Source organism: Hippocampus bargibanti, linkage group LG06 (assembly GCF_051943395.1).
Source record: "Hippocampus bargibanti isolate YZ-2025 linkage group LG06, ASM5194339v1, whole genome shotgun sequence".
Classification (NCBI taxonomy): Eukaryota; Metazoa; Chordata; class Actinopteri; order Syngnathiformes; family Syngnathidae; genus Hippocampus; species Hippocampus bargibanti.
Genome location: NC_142739.1, coordinates 26,555,212 through 26,574,498, shown reverse-complemented (window position 1 = coordinate 26,574,498; position 19,287 = coordinate 26,555,212). Strand labels below are relative to the sequence as shown.

Sequence of the window (19,287 nt, the reverse complement as noted above, 5' to 3'; positions counted from 1 at the left end):
ATATAAGACGAAGGCAAAAAAAAATTCATGCAAAATAATGAATGCACAAGAATTTTTCATAAACAGTAAAAGGACACTGAAATAGATATAATTTAGACAAAATATTTTTTTAAAGGAAATAAAATTGAATAAAATCCAATAGCATTTAGATAGAAAATAAATACAGTGGGGCCTCGGTTGACGAACACCTTGCCTTACGAATTTTTTGGTTTACGAACGTTCAATTTATGAAAATTAAACCTTGGCATACGCACTACTTTTCGGGATACACATGGAGCGCCGCCCCACCACGGCTGGCGGAGTAATCTTCGGCGGAAGAACACCAAACCACACGACCGAACAGCGCCCTAGCCGGCCTACCTTTCCACACCCCCTTTCTGAGCGCACACGTCGATCGTCTCCAAGGATTTAAAACGGATCCTTTTGCTGTTATGGGACCGAAAAAGACCCCACCACAGGCTTGTGTTCAGCCGAAGAAGACACAAAACAAAATTACAGACGAGGAGAAGGAGATCATTGAGAAATACGAACGAGGCGTGCGTTTGTCTGATTTAACAGCCCAGTAGCAATATGCTAAGTTCACCATTGCTACCATCCTCCGCAACAAATAAGCCATTAAAGGTGTTTCCGTGCTGTCAAAGCAACGGTCTCAGGCAATAGAAGAGGTTGAAAAACTTCTGTTAATTTAGATGAAGGAAAAGCAGCTAGCCGGCGACAGCGTGAATAAAGCAATTATATCCGAGAAAGCACGGCTAATTCACTCTGGTATCGTTATGCGGCAAGCTGGAAGTTTGCGGTTTATTGATAGAAGGGATCATTCCTCGAAATGGTGAAAGAAGGCTACGTTCCTCAGCAAGTATTTAATGAAGATAAGACCGGCTTTTTTTTGGAAAAAGATGCCTAACCGGGCTTTCATAACACAGGAAGAGAAGTCTGAACCCCATTCCATCAAGCCATCAACGACCATCACAAAGGTAAATAAAACGACTTTATGATACAGTACAGTGTATTTCTTTCATTACAATACTATAGCACATTTATTATACATAGAATAAAGTATATTGTTTGTAGTTTTAAGGTTTATTTACTTGAAACTTTTATGGAGACCTGAAAATGGATGGATTATTCTCGCTTTAATGGTTTCCTATGGGAAATTATTTTTTGGGATACACACTTTTCGCCTTACACACTGTCTGGGAAGTGCGTAAGCCAAGGTCCCACTGTACATTTTTTTTGCGTTGAAGGTGAGGCGACAGCTCGTCTCCTCCTCATGAAAAGTTTGCGAGCTCAACCATAACCGGCCGGCTCACCCCAGTTCGATGCGTTTACGACTTTTAGACTTTAGACATGCCAAGTGACTTTTTTTTCCAACTTGTCTCTCAGCTATTTTTTTTTCTTCGAAATAGCAACTTATGACTCAGCTTGGATGACGGTAGAAGGAGGCGTCAATCTTTAGCTCGGGAGCAAACATACCTTTGAACCTTTGCCGCTGTACATGCGGAATTTAACAATAAAACTCAGCATCAGGCATTTATGTCATATAAAAATTGTACAAAAATCCGGCGAGTAGAATCCCGTTGGTCAAAGTTGTCATTGCATGTGCGAATCTCATGAAAAAAACCAGCAACCTTTTGCCAAAAACAAAAAATGGACAGGGTATAAAGTGTTTCCCTTCATTTGCCTTGCAGCTCTTAACAAATCAAACGCAAACATGAACCGGTGCAAATAACAAACCGGCGAGCATACAAAGTCGGGCCGCCACGGAAAGAAAGATGACGATGAGGAAAGCACCAACCTGTCGGACGGACGCAGCAAGCCAGCCGAAGGCCCGTGAATCAAAGTGGACAAACAGCCCCAACGGGAAAGGCGGAGAGGGGCTGGTTCATCTTGCGCGCCACCTACAGGACAACTCTGGCGGATCATTTGTTCATCACAAATACCAAAGGGCATAGAACGAAAGGAAACTTTATTCCCACTTGAGTCAACCTTTGTTTAAAGGACAACCGACGTCTCGGGACAAGTTGTGTCCATAATTTGTAAAATGGCTTCAAATGACTTCTACTGAGCGTATTTTACAAAGATTCCACCGCATTTAGCTATATTTTACGTTTTAAGACTCGCGCTGAATATTTCGGAAGTCTTGTTTTTGAATTGGTGACGAGTCCTCACCCTACGTCACTGAAGGAACGCCCCTCACCGAGAAAGGACATACCTTGCATCACCTCAATGCATTTTGCGGTACTTTGTTTGGTCTGAAAACTTCGTGTTGATGGCGAAATCAGAAGGAAAACACATAAATAACGCGATGGTGAATCGTGTGTTGCATCAAGACTTCTACAGTGTATTTGACATTCGTTGACAAAACCTCCCAGGAGACAATTTCCACGGAGCTTTGTCGCCATCTTCTGCCTTTTTTGGGTACTGTGAGTACTAAAGAGTTTGTCTCCAGATGCATCAAAATGACCGGAATAAATTCTTTAATCGATTGCAAACATGTATGCTTTCCTCTTCAGAACTATTTGAATCATATTCATAACTGGATGAGTAACAAGAAAGCATATTCTCTGAATCTGAAGCCATTGTTTTGATTCTCGAGCAAGACAAGACATCTTGGCATGACACCACGAACAAGGGGGCGGGACCTTCTGAAACTGGCGACTTCCAGTTTCAAATTGAAGTACTTTTTAGACGAAAAATCTCACGAAAAAGAAGAAAAATTGGGTCCATTAAAGGACAACCGACATCACTTTTTTGTTTCCTAACTGACATCAGAAAAACGTTTTATAGCATCTAAAATACCAAAAAATGCAGGCTGATATTTTTAGTCAAATGAAAAACACCAATAGAAATGACTTAAAGTGTCCCAAAACGACTTCAAAGTTACCTCAGAAAGTATCAGTTTCAGAAGGTCCCGCCCCCTTGTTCACACCATGACGTCTTGCCTTGCTCTAGAATCAAAACAATGGCTTCAGATTCTGAGAAGATGCTTTCTTGTTGCTCATCCAGTTATGAATATGATTCAAATAGTTCTGAAGAGGAAAGCATAAATGTTTCCAATCGACTAAAGGAGTGCTTCCGGATCATTTCGAGGTGTCTGGACTCCAAATTAGCGTCGCGGAAAATGCACAAGATGGCGCCCAAGCTCTGTTGGAAATGGGTTGATTTGTCTGCTGGGAATTTGTGTCAACTAGTATCAAATAGTAGTCTTGGTGCAACACAAAGATTCACCATCGCGTTATTTATGTTTTTTTCCTTCTAATTTAGCCATCAGCACGGATCAACACAATGTTTTCAGACAAAACAAAGTACCCAAAATGCATTGTGTGTCACTTTCTCGGTCAGGGGTGTTCCAGACGTGATGTCATGTCCAGGCATCAACTCGAAAACAATACTTCCTGAATATTCAGCCCCAGTCTTAAAATGTAAAATATAGCTATATGTGGTGAAATCTTTGTAAAATACACTCAGTAGAAGTCATTTTCTGGGCGCTACATCGGAGTCGAATTGATACGGAAGGACTTCTTTAATCGAATGCAAACATTTATGCTTTCCTCTTCAGAACTATTTGAATCATATTCATAACTGGATGAGTAACAAGAAAGCATCTTCTCTGAATCTGAACTCTCTGAAGCCATTGTTTTGATTCTGGAGCAAGGCAGTTTGTGAAGGAGTATCCTAGCGTGACGTCACGAACAAGGGGGCGGGACTTTCTGAATCTCCCCAGTTTCAAGCTCATTTTGTGGCAGTTTTGGGACACTTTAAGTCATTTTAATTGGTGTTTTGCATTTGACTAAAAATATCAGCCTGTGTGTTTTGTGTATTTTAGATACTATAAAACGTTTTTCTGATGTGAGTTAGGAAACAAAAAATGGTGTCGGTTGTCCTTTAAATGTGCGAGTGTATGCGTCAGAGCATCCTGAAAGTGATCCTGGGAGGGGACTCGGGCTGCAGGATGAGCGTCAACTTGGTGTCGATATCTTGAGACGAGGACACGCTGAGGTGGAAGTTGAGCAGGATCTAAATACATAAATGGATCCATAATAAAGCAAAACAAACAAAAAGTTTTTTTTAACTCATTGACTGCCAGACGATGTGCAAAAATGTGTCCCACTCCAGTGCCAGGGTTTTTGTCATTGTCACTTGAATTCCAGGACCCACAGAATATTAAGTTTTAGTACTACATGTACATTCAATGCAGTGTAAGAAACCTTAGACTCTCTTCTTTTATCAGAAAAAAAGTTATATGGGTCTGGAGTTATGGGAGCTTGAAATGGGGGCAGCTGTACAAAATACAATGTAATACATATTGATTTATACAAATAAAATGTATGATTATGATTATTATTTCATTTCCTTTCATAACTTCACTGCTGTGAAAGGTAAATTTCTTCACTGCGAGACTAATAAAGGTAAATCCAATCATTATTATTATTAATAATAATATACCATTCATTGGGGGTGCACCTTATACACCAGAAAATACAGTAATTCCTAAGTTATATGGGTCTGGAGTTATCTGAGTTTGAAATGGGGGTGGCTGTCCAAAATACAATACATACATATTGATTTATATAGCGCTTTAAGAACAGCTGTAACTAAGCGCTAACATGGATAAGGGTGGAAGGGAAAAACATTGCCAGAGGTCTGACCAGCACTTTATTTGCACCCTCCCACAAGAAAAACTCAAACTCAAACAAATTCGGGAATGGCGCTCTACGTCATATTTTCAATTCCCGAATACATTCGTGAATGAGTTGCATAAGTGGAACTGTCGCAGCTTGGAATTGAAGTGGATTTATGTGGGATAGGAGATGTGAGAGAATCTCTTTTCGTCAATGGATGCTACAGCTTCGTGTTTGCTTTCAACATTTAGCTTGTAAGCAGATGTGCATATTTCACCATGACATCCCTGATCCATTGGTGAAAAGGATGCTTCGATCCTCTCATTTTTCATCTGGAACTAGCTTCATACAACAAAGGTGGTGCACAAAGTGTTTAAGATTGAATGACTGTCTTAGTGTTGTCATATTATTTTGTTATTTTGTTGTTTTGACTTTAAAATGGCGCCACGAGAGTGGCTGCCTTTCCAGCAGCTCCTGTATTTACTTTTTCTATTTCTTCCTTTCCTTTCCTCTTACTTTCATCACTGTGCTGCTGCGAAATGTAAATGTCTCCACTGCGAGACTAATAAATGCTATTACAATCCAATTCAATGACTAAAACTCCCTAGCAGAGATTGCTAGGGGGTCTTTTCCCTCCAACTGCACTTGCGGCGATGGGCAAAATGAATGGGAAAGAATAAATCAATAAAAAGTCACCGACGGCAACAGCACTCACGTGCATGAGCAAAAGTTGAATCTCATTCTCCGCGATCCTGCGTCCGACGCACTGCCTGGAACCGAAGCCAAACGCCAGCGAGCGGAAAGCGGCGCCGCCGCCGTCGCCGCCCCTTGCCTCTCGCATCCGGGTCCAACGAGCCGGATCAAAGGTCAGCGGGTCGTTGAAGACCTCGGCGCTCCTCCCCATGGGGTAAAGACAAGCCTGGACCAAGGTCTGAGGACCCAAAAGACGTCAATCTAACGTTGGGATACCTCTGTGTAGGATCTTAGTCGTACAGGAGTGGTCCATCGATGAAAAGGAGGTTTCTTAAATCGTCATATGGACTTCTTTGAAGGTTTCGGACTTCTCGCTACTCATCCGAAGAGCTTCGTCATCGAACTCAAGTTATGCTGGTAACTCTGGCCTTGTATACAGCTATGACCTCTGCTATGATATGTCCCTGCTCAAAGGTTGGGATTACATCGGGATATATATAGGGACAGAGTTATCAGCACAATTTTTAATTCGCTGACGAAGCTCTTCGGATGAGGAACGTAACATCCGACACCTTTAAAGATGTATAGATGATGGCTGAAGAAACCTTTTCATCCGCACGTTGGCATGTTTTCAAAGTGATCGGTTGACACCACTGACTCACCCCGGCCGGAATTTTGTAGTTCTGGAGAACGAGATCTCGGACTGGGTAGCGTTGAACTGTGATGCCGACTGGATACAGCCTGGAGTAATGCAAATAACTTTGTCAGCACTGCGACAATGAAAGAGAGTACAGAGGTTTGTGTGACTTAGCATCCCAGTACGTGTATGCTAAGTCGACCATTGCTGCGTGTGGCGAAGGGTGTTTCTGTGTTGTCTAAGCAACAATCTCAGGCAATAGAAGAGGTTGAAAAACTTCTGTTGATTTGGATTAACGAAAAGCAGCTTGCAGGGGACAGTGTGTGAGGGTATTATTGCCGAGAAAGCAAGGCAACTTCACTCGGATATCATCAAGACACAACTACATCAACGACCACCAGAAAGGTAAATAAAACAACTTTATTATACAGTACAGTTTATTTCTTTAATTACAATACAATAGCACATTTATTATACATAAAATAAGCTATATTTTGTGTAGTTTTAAGTCTTATTTAGCAGAAAATTATGTTTTATGGGGACCTGGAAATGGATTATTCTCATTTTAGTGGTTTCCTATGGTAAATTAATGTTTGGAATAAACACTTTTCGCCTGACACACACTTGCTGGGAACTAATTAACTTCGTAAGCTGAGGTATCACCATACCCGCAAAAAATGTTTGTAGCTAACGTTGTTTGCAACACGAATGCTCGTAAGTAGTAAGCATAAGGATTTGTGTACCAACGCAGACAGTCGACATGTCGTTATTTTGTAGTTTAGGATTATTTGAAAACAAATAAATTGTGAATAAAAACTAAATGTTATTTACATACCTGAGAATCTCCTTGACGGTGCCTTTAAGTAACGGCACCCCCTCCAGAGCTTTGTGAGGATCCCCATTGGATCGGCCCACAGACTCGGTCACCTGCCGCCTGACGTTTTCCTGCACGGCGGGATTCCGAGCCAACTCGAATAAAGCGAACTGCAGCGGCACCGCCGTCTGGATGGAAGTCAACATAATCAAGAAGCAGGAAGTACAACTACGCAGCGCATGCGCGTCGCTCACGCACCGTGTCCACCGCGCCGGCCATCAGTTCCGTCATATTGGCTTTGATGGTCTCGCCAGTCAACTGGCCTTTCGCCAGGAGTTGGCCCAGAACTCCGGGGATTTGGCCCACATCTGGTCCGGAAGATAAACGCTGGAAGCCTCTTTTCATACTGGTCTCGGCTGTCGGGATCACAAGCGGCTTAAGTACAGTGATACGTTGGCTTATGAACTTAATTGGTTCCCAGAAAGTGTGTGTAAGGCGAAAAGTGTGTATTTCAAACATTAATTTCCCATAGGAAACCATTAACATGAGAATATTCTGTTCCCAGGTCCCCATAAAATGTAATTTTCAACTAAATAAGCCTTAAAATGACACACAATATACCTTATTTTATATATAATAAATGTGCTACGGTATTGTAATTAAAGAAATAAACTGCAGTATAATAAAGTCATTTTATTTTCCTTTTATGTATGTATGTATGTATGTATTGGTCGTCGATGGCTTGATGGAATGGAGTGTCCGGTTTCCTCAGCATTAAACACTTGATGAGGAACATAGCCTTCTTTTTTCACCATCTTGAGGAATGATCCTTTGTAGGTGCTTTCTCCGAGATAATTTTACCTTATTCCTCATCAATTGTGTTCTATTTAGCTGGGTTGACAGATGGCTTGTCCAGGTTATTTGTGGAGCCTGATTGATGGGATATTTTAACCTTGCAGTCTACACTTTGAACTATCAATGTTGAAACGAGTCCAAATTTCACTGTTTTCTATCCATTTTATCACCCTCTCTCTGTCGTCTGCCTGTCTCTTTAATGTTTACCCCCCCCCCCCCCCCCCCAACTGCTCACTGCTGCGTTCTTGACCAATCACAGGCTTTAACCAAAGACTGGGGGCGGGGAATAGAGGACAAAAACAGTCGATGCCATTTTCTGGTGAGGAGAAGAGGCGCATTCGCCAACGACACATCACTCATTGTGGGGCTCTGTGTGTATCGTGAAAAATAGTTCGTATGCCAAGGTAAACTTTTCATAAATGTAACGTTCGTAAACCGAAAAGTTCGTAAGCCAAGGAGCTCGTAAACCGAGGTATCAATGTGTCCATTTCTTTTTTCCCCCGTCCCCCAAAGACGTGAAAAACCGATAAACGTCGAACTGATGCTACCGTGGTCGAAGATGTGGTCCCACGCAGTGGCGTGTTGCGTCCACAAGGAGGCCCCCAAGCGCTCCAGCAAAGCAGATGGCAGGTAAAGGAGAGGCATGGTGGTGGCTAGCATTCTTTCAACCGCCCAGATGAACTTCTGAGACTCCATGGAAGGCGTTGACGAGAAAAGGCCGATGCGTTCGCCGTACAGAACGTAGCAGCTGGCTGCGCGAGACAATCGGCAGTCATTAGTCACTTCTCCAAAGTGGCGAAGGACTGTTTTGAACTTGTGCTCAGGATTGTTTGATTCGTGACACTTGTTGCTATTGTCACACAGATGAGGGCTTGTCAAGTAAATGTGACTATATTTTTATGTACGTATGTATTTAATTACCTAACAACTTATGTATGTATTTATTAATGTATGTATTTGTTAATGTGTGCATTTATTTATTAATTTATGCATTTATTTATTCATTCATTCATTTTTTCATTCATGTATTCATTTATTTATGTACTTATGTATTTATTCGTTTGTTCATTCATTCATTTCTTCATTTATTTATGTATTCATTCATTCATTAATTATTTTTTCATTCACGTATTCATTTAGTTGTATTGACATGTATTTATGTATTTATTTGTTCATTCAAATATTCATTTTTTCATTCATGTATTTATTTATCAGTGCATTTATTCATATATGTATTTAGTTGTTTTGACACCACTGACTCACCCCGGCCGGAATTTTGTAGTTCTGGAGAACGAGATCTCGGACTGGGTAGCGTTGAACTGTGATGCCGACTGGATACAGCCTGGAGTAATGCAAATAACTTTGTCAGCACTGCGACAATGAAAGAGAGTACAGACGTTCCCCAACTTCGCGGACTAGTTTTCCGCGAAACCACACGGTCGAAAAGCGCCACCGTGGCTGGCGGACAAGTTCTCCACACCCACTTTCTGTCAGTGCACTCAGTGCAGACGTGGTTTGTTATGGAGTGGATACTTTTGCATTTTTGGGACCGAAAAAGACCCCACCACAGGCTACTGTTCAGCCGAAGAGGACACAAAAGAAAATTACGGTCGAGCAGAAGAAGGAGATCATCGAAAAACATGTGTGCGTTTGTGTGACTTAGCATCCCAGTACGTGTATGCTAAGTCGACCATTGCTACGTGTGGCGAAGGGTGTTTCTGTGTTGTCTAAGCAACAATCTCAGGCAATAGAAGAGGTTGAAAAACTTCTGTTGATTTGGATTAACGAAAAGCAGTTTGCAGGGGACAGTGTGTGAGGGTATTATCGCCGAGAAAGCAAGGCAACTTCACTCGGATATCATCAAGACACAACTACATCAACGACCACCAGAAAGGTAAATAAAACAACTTTATTATACAGTACAGTTTATTTCTTTAATTACAATACAATAGCACATTTATTATACATAAAATAAGCTATATTTTGTGTAGTTTTAAGTCTTATTTAGCAGAAAATTATGTTTTATGGGGACCTGGAAATGGATTATTCTCATTTTAGTGGTTTCCTATGGTAAATTAATGTTTGGAATAAACACTTTTCGCCTGACACACACTTGCTGGGAACTAATTAACTTCGTAAGCTGAGGTATCACCATACCCGCAAAAAATGTTTGTAGCTAACGTTGTTTGCAACACGAATGCTCGTAAGTAGTAAGTATAAGGATTTGTGTACCAACGCAGACAGTCGACATGTCGTTATTTTGTAGTTTAGGATTATTTGAAAACAAATAAATTGTGAATAAAAAATAAATGTTATTTACATACCTGAGAATCTCCTTGACGGTGCCTTTAAGTAACGGCACCCCCTCCAGAGCTTTGTGAGGATCCCCATTGGATCGGCCCACAGACTCGGTCACCTGCCGCCTGACGTTTTCCTGCACGGCGGGATTCCGAGCCAACTCGAATAAAGCGAACTGCAGCGGCACCGCCGTCTGGATGGAAGTCAACATAATCAAGAAGCAGGAAGTACAACTACGCAGCGCATGCGCGTCGCTCACGCACCGTGTCCACCGCGCCGGCCATCAGTTCCGTCATATTGGCTTTGATGGTCTCGCCAGTCAACTGGCCTTTCGCCAGGAGTTGGCCCAGAACTCCGGGGATTTGGCCCACATCTGGTCCGGAAGATAAACGCTGGAAGCCTCTTTTCATACTGGTCTCGGCTGTCGGGATCACAAGCGGCTTAAGTACAGTGATACGTTGGCTTACGAACTTAATTGGTTCCCAGAAAGTGTGTGTAAGGCGAAAAGTGTGTATTCCAAACATTAATTTCCCATAGGAAACCATTAACATGAGAATATTCTGTTCCCAGGTCCCCATAAAATGTAATTTTCAACTAAATAAGCCTTAAAATGACACACAATATACCTTATTTTATATATAATAAATGTGCTACGGTATTGTAATTAAATAAATAAACTACAGTATAATAAAGTCATTTTATTTACCTTTGTATTGGTCGTCGATGGCTTGATGGAATGGAGTGTCCGGTTTCCTCAGCATTAAACACTTGATGAGGAACATAGCCTTCTTTTTTCACCATCTTGAGGAATGATCCTTTGTAGGTGCTTTCTCCGAGATAATTTTACCTTATTCCTCATCAATTGTGTTCTATTTAGCTGGGTTGACAGATGGCTTGTCCAGGTTATTTGTGGAGCCTGATTGATGGGATATTTTAACCTTGCAGTCTACACTTTGAACTATCAATGTTGAAACGAGTCCAAATTTCACTGTTTTCTATCCATTTTATCACCCTCTCTCTCTGTCGTCTGCCTGTCTCTTTAATGTTTACCCCCCCCCCCCCCCCCCCCCCCTGCTGCGTACTTGACCAATCACAGGCTTTAACCAAAGACTGGGGGCGGGGAATAGAGGACAAAAACAGTCGATGCCATTTTCTGGTGAGGAGAAGAGGCGCATTCGCCAACGACACATCACTCATTGTGGGGCTCTGTGTGTATCGCGAAAAATAGTTTGTATGCCAAGGTAAACTTTTCATAAATGTAACGTTCGTAAACCGAAAGGTTCGTAAGCCAAGGGGTTCGTAAACCGAGGTATCAATGTGTCCATTTCTTTTTTCCCCCGTCCCCCAAAGACGTGAAAAACCGATAAACGTCGAACTGATGCTACCGTGGTCGAAGATGTGGTCCCACGCAGTGGCGTGTTGCGTCCACAAGGAGGCCCCCAAGCGCTCCAGCAAAGCAGATGGCAGGTAAAGGAGAGGCATGGTGGTGGCTAGCATTCTTTCAACCGCCCAGATGAACTTCTGAGACTCCATGGAAGGCGTTGACGAGAAAAGGCCGATGCGTTCGCCGTACAGAACGTAGCAGCTGGCTGCGCGAGACAATCGGCAGTCATTAGTCACTTCTCCAAAGTGGCGAAGGACTGTTTTGAACTTGTGCTCAGGATTGTTTGATTCGTGACACTTGTTGCTATTGTCACACAGATGAGGGCTTGTCAAGTAAATGTGACTATATTTTTATGTACGTATGTATTTAATTACCTAACAACTTATGTATGTATTTATTAATGTATGTATTTGTTAATGTGTGCATTTATTTATTAATTTATGCATTTATTCATTCATTCATTTTTTCATTCATGTATTCATTTATTTATGTACTTATGTATTTATTCGTTTGTTCATTCATTCATTTCTTCATTTATTTATGTATTCATTCATTCATTAATTATTTTTTCATTCACGTATTCATTTAGTTGTATTGACATGTATTTATGTATTTATTTGTTCATTCAAATATTCATTTTTTCATTCATGTATTTATTTATCAGTGCATTTATTCATATATGTATTTAGTTGTTCATTCATTCATTTCTTCATTCATGTATTCATTCATGTATTCACTTTTTCATTCATTTATGTATTTATTTATTTATGTTATTGATTGATTCATTCATTAATTCATTTCTTCGTTCATTCATGTATTCATTGATGTATTTATTTCTTCATTCATGCATTCATTTATTGGTGGATTTATTTATTCATTTATGTATTTATTTGTTCATTCATTTCTTCATTCTTGTATTCATTCTAGTCTGACCAGAAGTGCTGGTCTGACCTCTGGCCATGTTTTTTCCCTTCCACGAGGGGGCAGCATTTGCCTTTTGTACAGCCGGCCCTATTTTAAGCCCAGATAACACCCGACCCATATCACTTAGAAATTAACTTTTTTCTGATGCTGAATTGAATGTTTATGTCGTCCTAAAACTCAATCTTTTGTGGGTCCTAGAATTGGAGTGAAAATGACAAAAACCCTGCCACAGGGTGGACACATTTTTTGAACATCGTCTGCCAGTAAATGAGTTAACAACACCAGCGTGTAGATGCTAACTATTAGATCTGTTTATAACGTTTGCATGGAGCTGTCTTGCGAGAAAAACCATTCAAGAGAGAGATCGTATATGAACTCTGACCTTCCAGCGCAAAAGCAAAGAGGTCCGGACTGGGGTTGAAAGTCAGGCTATTTTTGCCGTGCTTTCCACTGCTTTGGTCTTCCAAGCGGCTGCCGATCACACGGCAGAAATCTCTCGCAACCTCGTCCATGTGGGGAACGAAACGCTTGACCGCCGCGCTCAGCATCACCTCCTTGTTGAGGAGCAGACGGTCGGCGCGCCAATCGGCACCGTTCCTGCGCACACACCAACAGTCAGTCAGGCAGCGTGTGTATGTGTGTTTGTATGACAACTCTTGTGAGGACCACAGACATTTTATACCATACATAGTGAGGACATTTATGACAAGTGAGGACCTTTTGGCCAGTCCTCACAAGATTTTCATTGTAAAGGCTCGTAGAGGGTCTATATATGCATCTGTTAAAGCTTCAGAGAGGTCCTCACAAATTCACCCAAAATTATTTTTTTGCTGTGTATTTTCATTTCACTTGGATACACACAATGTGTGTGTGTGTGTGTGTGTGTGTGTGTGTGTGTGTGTGTGTGTGTGTGTGTGTGTGTGTGTGCGTGTGTGTGTGCGCGTGCGTGCGTGTGTGCGCGTGCGTGCGTGTGTGTGTGTGTGTGGTTAATGAGAAGATAAAGTTCATACCACAAAAAGTAAAACAATATTTTAACCAAATTCACTACAGGAGTGAGGACTTTGAATGTAGCCATTCAGAAACCTCACTCCTGCTGTTATTTCAGTTTCAAGTCCACTTTTTATTGCTTTGTTTTTTAAAGAAGTTGAAGTGGTAAATGGGGTGACATTTAGTGTTCAAATGTCACACTAGTTCTCTAAACTTATCACCAACTGGAGTTATCCGGACCTCACAAAACCAATAAAACAGGAATGTGTGTGTGTGTGTGTGTGTGTGTGTGTGTGTGTGTGTGCGCGTGCGTTACTCACTTGAGGAATACTCCTTTTTCGTGGCCGCGGATCTCCCGGTGCAAGGCCCACGGCTGCAAGACCATCCGTTGCGGATTTAGACCTTCATAGCGGAATAACTCTGCGATGTCGCCCGGCAACATGATGTTCACGCTGCTTTGAAGGCCCAGGTGCTCTCTTTAGTACACAAACAAACAAACACACACACACACATAAGTGTGGACGGGTCCAAAGCATACCACATCATGCATTATGTATTGATCCTATTGAACCAAAGCTGATCACAATCTTTCGCTTCCTGTCCATAGTGATTAATAGACTATGATCCAAAGCATGCCACATCATCCGTCATCTTTATCCATATAAGGGATCAGCTCAAGGTCCCAAACAATAAGAAATCGTGTCAGTTGGGTGACTTGAGAGACGATGAGCTCATGATCCGAAGCATTCCACATCACGTGTCATTCATCCATCCATGAAGATGACCAGTTTTTTTTTTTGTTTTCTACTTTTTCCTTTCCTTTCATAACTTTGCTGCTGTGAAATGTAAAAGGTTAATCCAATCCAATTTATGACCCAAAGCATACCACACCACGTTATATAATAATACAAATAAAAATAATAATCATCATAATAATAATACATTTCATTTATAAGGAACTTTCAAAAGTCTCAAGGTCACTTTACAGTCACATTTTTCTGAGGGTGAGCAGCGGTAGCCACACGCGCCAACGTTCACTCAACCGGAAGTAACTCAAATAGATAGGAAGCTAGCTAATATATAGCTAATAGCTAGCCAGCTAGATAGCTAGCGGGATAGATTGCTAATTGCTAGCTAGTTAGCTAATACATAGCCAGCTAGACAACTAATAGATAGCTAGCATGTGACCATGTTTTCCCTTTTTCTAACTTTAAAAAATGTCAATAACAAAAATATGAATCACAGATTTTTTACTACATGGCAGAAAAAAAAGTGTTTCTTTTGAAAAAAATCTCCATATATATATATATACAGTGAGACCTCAACTTACAAACTTTTTGTCTTACAAACGTCAAATTTCTGAAAATTAAACCTTATAATAAGCACTATTTTCATAATACACACCCACCACGGCTGGCGGAGTGATCTTCGGCAGAAGCACACGACCGAACAGCACCAGAGGTTAAGTTACCAACAGTCCTTATGGAAGGTGACTCTCCTTCCATAAGCCATCAACGACCATCAAAAAGGTAAATACAACTTTATTTTACAGCAGTTTATTTCTTTAATTACAGTCCTCATGTAATGCGCCTCTCTTTCCAAACAGCAATTCCCTTTGTCCTTCGACCTCCAACGCCATTCCATCAAGCCATAAATGACCATCACAAATGTAAATAAAGTGACTTTATGATGCAATGCAGTGTATTTCTTTCATTACTATACAATAGCACATTTATTATATATAGAATAAGGTATGTTGTGTGTAGTTTTAAGGCTTATTTAGTTGAAAAGTATATTTTATGGAAACCCGGGAATGGATTATTCCCATTTTAATGGTTTCCTATGGGATTTTTTTTTTTTTTTTAGATACACACTTTTCGCCTTACACACTCTGTCTGGGAACCAATTAAGTTTGTAAGTTGAGGTCTCACTGTGTATGTGTAATATATATATATATTTTCTTGACATCCATAATATGAAGTGGATACATGCACTGTAAAAGACTGAAGGGTATGATCATATTTGTATGATCGGAAGCAGACAAGCTCAATTGGCAATCCAAAGCATACCACATCATACCTGTAGATGGGTCCCAGCGTGTTGAAGGAGCTCTCCATGTGCTTGTGGAGCAGCCTGAAACGACCTTTCCTCCAGAAGGTGAGCAAATTGAGCCACCTGTTGGCTCCCGTGTGCGGGATCTCCTCAAAGCTCCTCACGCGCTCGCCGCCGTCGCTTCCTTTTCCCGTCACGCCGAAGCCCCTGGAGGCCAAAGCGCCGCCATTCCGGGCCGGGATGCGCGTCCTCAGTGCAGCGGCCATGTTTCCTCGCGGGAAGCGGGCGAAATGTGAGGTCCGGTTTTTATTGGCGACTCGGTGAAGCCTTGGAAGAGCGGCCGTCTTGATAGCTGCTGATGATTTATGGACGCTAAGGTGGACGGTTCAAGAGAAGGACAACAAAACACGAAAACGCTGCCCAGACAAGACGGCAGAGAAGATGTCCAGATGCACAAATTGAGCTTTATTTAAATATTTCAAAATAAAATGGTTATTTAAACACCAATTGGAGGTCACTTTAGTATGATTTTCAGTTTAAATAAAAAAAAAAATATGTGTATATAAGCGATGGACAAAGCTTTGTGATTCAGTGTTTTTCAAAATTAAAGGGCCAGGTCATACATATTTACACTTCAAAATAAATCAATAAAAGGTGTACATAACTTATTTTAAATAGTTCATTCTGAGGCATGAATTATGTCAGAACAAATTTAATATGCAAGGGATTTATTAACTCATTCACTGCCATTCACGAATGTATTCAGGAATTGAAAATATGACGTAGAGCGCCATTCACAAATTTGTTCGGGTTTTGTTTTTTTCGTGCTTGGGTGCCGATAAAGCGCTGGCCATGGCCTCTGGCAATGGCCTCTGGCAATGTTTTTTTTGAGCAGCATTTGATTTTTTTCCCATGTTAGCGCATTGTTCCAGATTTAGTTGTTGTTCAAACAACCAATATGGATGTATATTAGTATTGTATTTTGTACAGCTTCCCCCATTTCAAGCTCAGATAACGCCAGACCTATATAATTCAGGAATTAACTCTTTTTTTTTCTGATGAAAGAAGAGAGTCTCAGGTTTCTAATGCTGTGTTGAATGTTTATGTAGTCCTAAAACTCAATATTCTGTGGGTGTGGGAATTTGAGTGAAAATGACAAAAACCCTGGCACTGGAGTAGACGGTTTTGCACATTGTCTGGCAGTGAATGAGTTAAAGGAGTGGCCACTATTTAAAATATATATTTTATTTTCTTTTTGTGTATTTATTTATTCCTTCACCTGCTGTTAAAGCGCGATATAAATCAATATGTATGCATTGTATTTTGCACAGCTGCCCCCATTTCAAGCTCAGATAACTCCAGACCCATATAACTTAGGAATTAACTCTTCTGATAAAAGAAGATAGTCTAAGGTTTCTAACGCTGTAGTGCATGTTTATGTAGTCCTAAAACTCAATATTCTGTGGTTCCTGGAATTCAAGAGATAATGACAAAAACCCTGGCACTGGAGTGGACGCATTTTTTGCACGTCTGGCAGTGAATGAGTTAATGATTTTAACAGATGATGCAAATACGCTGAAAAAAAATTGTATGTGTCAATATATTTGATTACCTTTTTTGATAGATTGGCCTGGGGGGGGTGTCACCGGGTTGTACGGCCTCAAAAAGGAAGATGCGAGGTGGGAGGGGGGGGGGGTCATTTTTGTGCAACACCATGTCAATCACATGACTTGACAAGCGCGGCCTCTGTGCGGCGCGCTAGCGGCACGTTTAGCGCCTTTGCCTTTAGCCAGCCGGCTCAAGCCGAGTCCTTGGAAGGCGTCGAGCAGGTTGAAGCCGTCATCCTTGGCTTTGCTGTCGGGGGGACACAGCAGCTTGGACAGCTCGCGGGGGAGCGACACTTTGCCGCCGACGCATTTCAGGTGGCTGGCATCCTTGGAGTTCTTATCGAAATGGAACAACATTCAGGCCTTGAGTGAACAACAGTGTATTTTTTTTCCAATTTCGCTCTGGCTTTTGAATCCAATACAGGCAGCCGCCATTTTGAATAAGCTAACAATACTATCCAGCTAGCTGGCTACCCATTAGCCGGCTCGCTGGCTGGCTACCTATTGGCCGGCTCGCTGGCTGGCTACCTATTGACCGGCTCGCTGGCTGGCTATCTATTAGCCGGCTCGCTATCTATTAGCTGACTATCTATTAGTTGGCTAGCTATCTATTCGCTGGCTAGCCATATATTAGGCGGCTATCGAATAGCTGGCTATCTATTAGTTGGCTAGCTATCTATTAGCTGGCTAGCTATCTATTAGGCGGCTATCGATTAGTTGGCTAGCTATTAGCTGGCTAGCTATCTATTAGCTGACTATATATTAGCTAGCTAGCTGGCTGGCTATCTATTAGCTGGCTAGCTATTTATTAGCTATCTATTAGCTAGAAAAACCTATCCTGTGACTGTAAAGTGACCTTGAGAGTTTTGAAAGGCGCTTATAAATTAAATGTTTTATTGTTATTATTATTATTATTATTATTATTATTATTATTATTACATGCAGCATACGACTTGATTTTCAAGCAACTATATGAATATCTATTGAATTTAAAGGAAACGTACCTCTGCTAGTTGGTATTTTCTCCTGAAATGAGATCTCATGGCTGCCCTCTCTGCATTTTTCTGAGCATTCGTGGCCTTGCGCAGCTTTCTGAAAGCAAATAAACAGATGACATCGGCACTGTCCCAGCGCATACCCATTCAGAGCCTTATAATGACCCCGCCACCCCACCCCAAAAAAAATATATAAAATAAAATTTAACAATAAACCACAACGAATGATGAATTGGAAAAGTTGAGATAACGTGCTACGATTAGACTTGCCTCTCTTTATCCAAATCGGCCTGGTAAGCGCGAACCACCGACGGATACTTGGAGGGAGTTTGTCGAGGGGGGGCCTTTCCTGACCTCGCGCGGCGGCGTCCTCTTCCTCCAGCACATGGAACCCCTTTGGTCCTTCTTTTGGCAAACAACTTCCTGTTGCTTATGGCGCACACGCAGTTGCCGAGCCTCCTGATGGGGACGCGTAGAGATTGTTTCACTCTTGATATGGACTCCATTATCTGCGAACACAACAGAGACATTTTTCTACCAAAATGTATTATTATTATTATTATTTTTATTATTTGTATAAAATGATAATACATGTGTAATAATACATTGATAATAATACATTTAATTTTATGTATAAGCACCTTTCTTGAGACTTTTGAAGGGCTAGCTAGCTACACACATGGCTATCTGGCGGCCTATATATTAGGTAGATAGCTAGCTATTAGCTATCAATTAGCTATCTGATAGCGAGCTTTCTATCTATTTGAGTTACTCCCGGGTTGAGTGAACGCTGGCATGTGTGGCTGCCGCTGCTCACGCACAAAAAAATTGATCCTGTGACTGTAAAGTGAACTTGAGAGTTATGGAAAGCGCTAAAAAGAAAATGTATTATTACTATTTGCTGGCTAGTTTATAGCCCGCTAGCTAGCTAGATAGCTGGCTATCTGACAGGTTATATATTAGCTAGCTAGCCCACTGGCTAGCTAGATAGCTATGTAGCGGGCTATATATTAGCTAGTTAGATTAGCTATCTGATAGCGAGCTTTCTATTTGAGTTACTTCCGGGTTGAGTGAACGCTGGCGTGTGTGGCCGCCGCTGCTCACCTGCAGAAAAACTGATAGTTTTGAAGGGTGCTTATAAATAAAATGTATTATTATTATTATTATTATTTGGGAAGAGGGGGGTGATGAAGGTAGAAACTATTTGGTGTGAATCGATGAAAAGGTTTCTTTAGCCGTCATCTGTACTTCTTTAAAGGTTTCGTTCCTCATCCAAAGAGCTTCGTCAGCGAACTAAAATTGTGCCTGTAACTCTGGACCGATATATATGGACAGACATGGCGGTGCCAGACCTCTGCTCTGATAGCTCTGAGGTTGGGGGGAGCAGTGCACTACTCCGTGATGCTAATCTGATTACAG

General features: G+C 41.4%; 2 protein-coding genes across 2 annotated transcripts; both read right to left on the bottom strand.

Moving 5' to 3' along the window:
• Nucleotides 1–1,797: 1,797 nt before the first annotated feature.
• On the bottom strand, nucleotides 1,798–16,976 carry cyp11c1 (cytochrome P450, family 11, subfamily C, polypeptide 1). Its single transcript, XM_088998499.1, has 14 exons — nucleotides 16,879–16,976; nucleotides 15,294–15,618; nucleotides 13,535–13,690; nucleotides 12,610–12,824; nucleotides 11,305–11,508; nucleotides 10,183–10,340; nucleotides 9,946–10,112; nucleotides 8,881–8,963; nucleotides 8,170–8,373; nucleotides 7,025–7,182; nucleotides 6,788–6,954; nucleotides 5,978–6,056; nucleotides 5,338–5,553; nucleotides 1,798–4,017 (listed from the first exon to the last, which is right to left on the bottom strand). The coding sequence occupies exons 1-14, from the start codon at nucleotides 16,964–16,966 to the stop codon at nucleotides 3,907–3,909; spliced, it is 2,331 nt and encodes a 776-aa protein (XP_088854625.1). The 5' UTR covers nucleotides 16,967–16,976; the 3' UTR covers nucleotides 1,798–3,906.
• LOC148897040 (uncharacterized) lies at nucleotides 15,723–18,374 on the bottom strand. The gene is made up of 3 exons (XM_088998268.1): nucleotides 18,135–18,374; nucleotides 17,878–17,961; nucleotides 15,723–17,209 (listed from the first exon to the last, which is right to left on the bottom strand). Exons 1-3 carry the CDS (start codon nucleotides 18,372–18,374, stop codon nucleotides 16,988–16,990), a joined length of 546 nt encoding a protein of 181 aa, XP_088854394.1. The 3' UTR covers nucleotides 15,723–16,987.
• Between the last annotated feature and the right edge of the window lie 913 nt (nucleotides 18,375–19,287).

Bases quoted from the DNA above. Each gene is read 5' to 3' on its own strand.
- cyp11c1 (XM_088998499.1), bottom strand. From the start codon at position 16,966: ATGACCCCCCCCCCCTCCCACCTCGCATCTTCCTTTTTGAGGCCGTAC. The intron at 15,619-16,878 runs GTAATCAAATAT...AATCATCAGCAG, and splicing joins AGGCCAATCTATCAAAAAAG to CTATCAAGACGGCCGCTCTT. The intron at 10,341-11,304 runs GTAGCATCAGTT...TGATCCCGACAG, and splicing joins GGACCACATCTTCGACCACG to CCGAGACCAGTATGAAAAGA.
- LOC148897040 (XM_088998268.1), bottom strand. From the start codon at position 18,374: ATGGAGTCCATATCAAGAGTGAAACAATCTCTACGCGTCCCCATCAGG. The intron at 17,962-18,134 runs GTCTAATCGTAG...GCTTTCAGAAAG, and splicing joins ATTTGGATAAAGAGAGGCAA to CTGCGCAAGGCCACGAATGC. The intron at 17,210-17,877 runs GTACGTTTCCTT...CATTTCGATAAG, and splicing joins GAAAATACCAACTAGCAGAG to AACTCCAAGGATGCCAGCCA.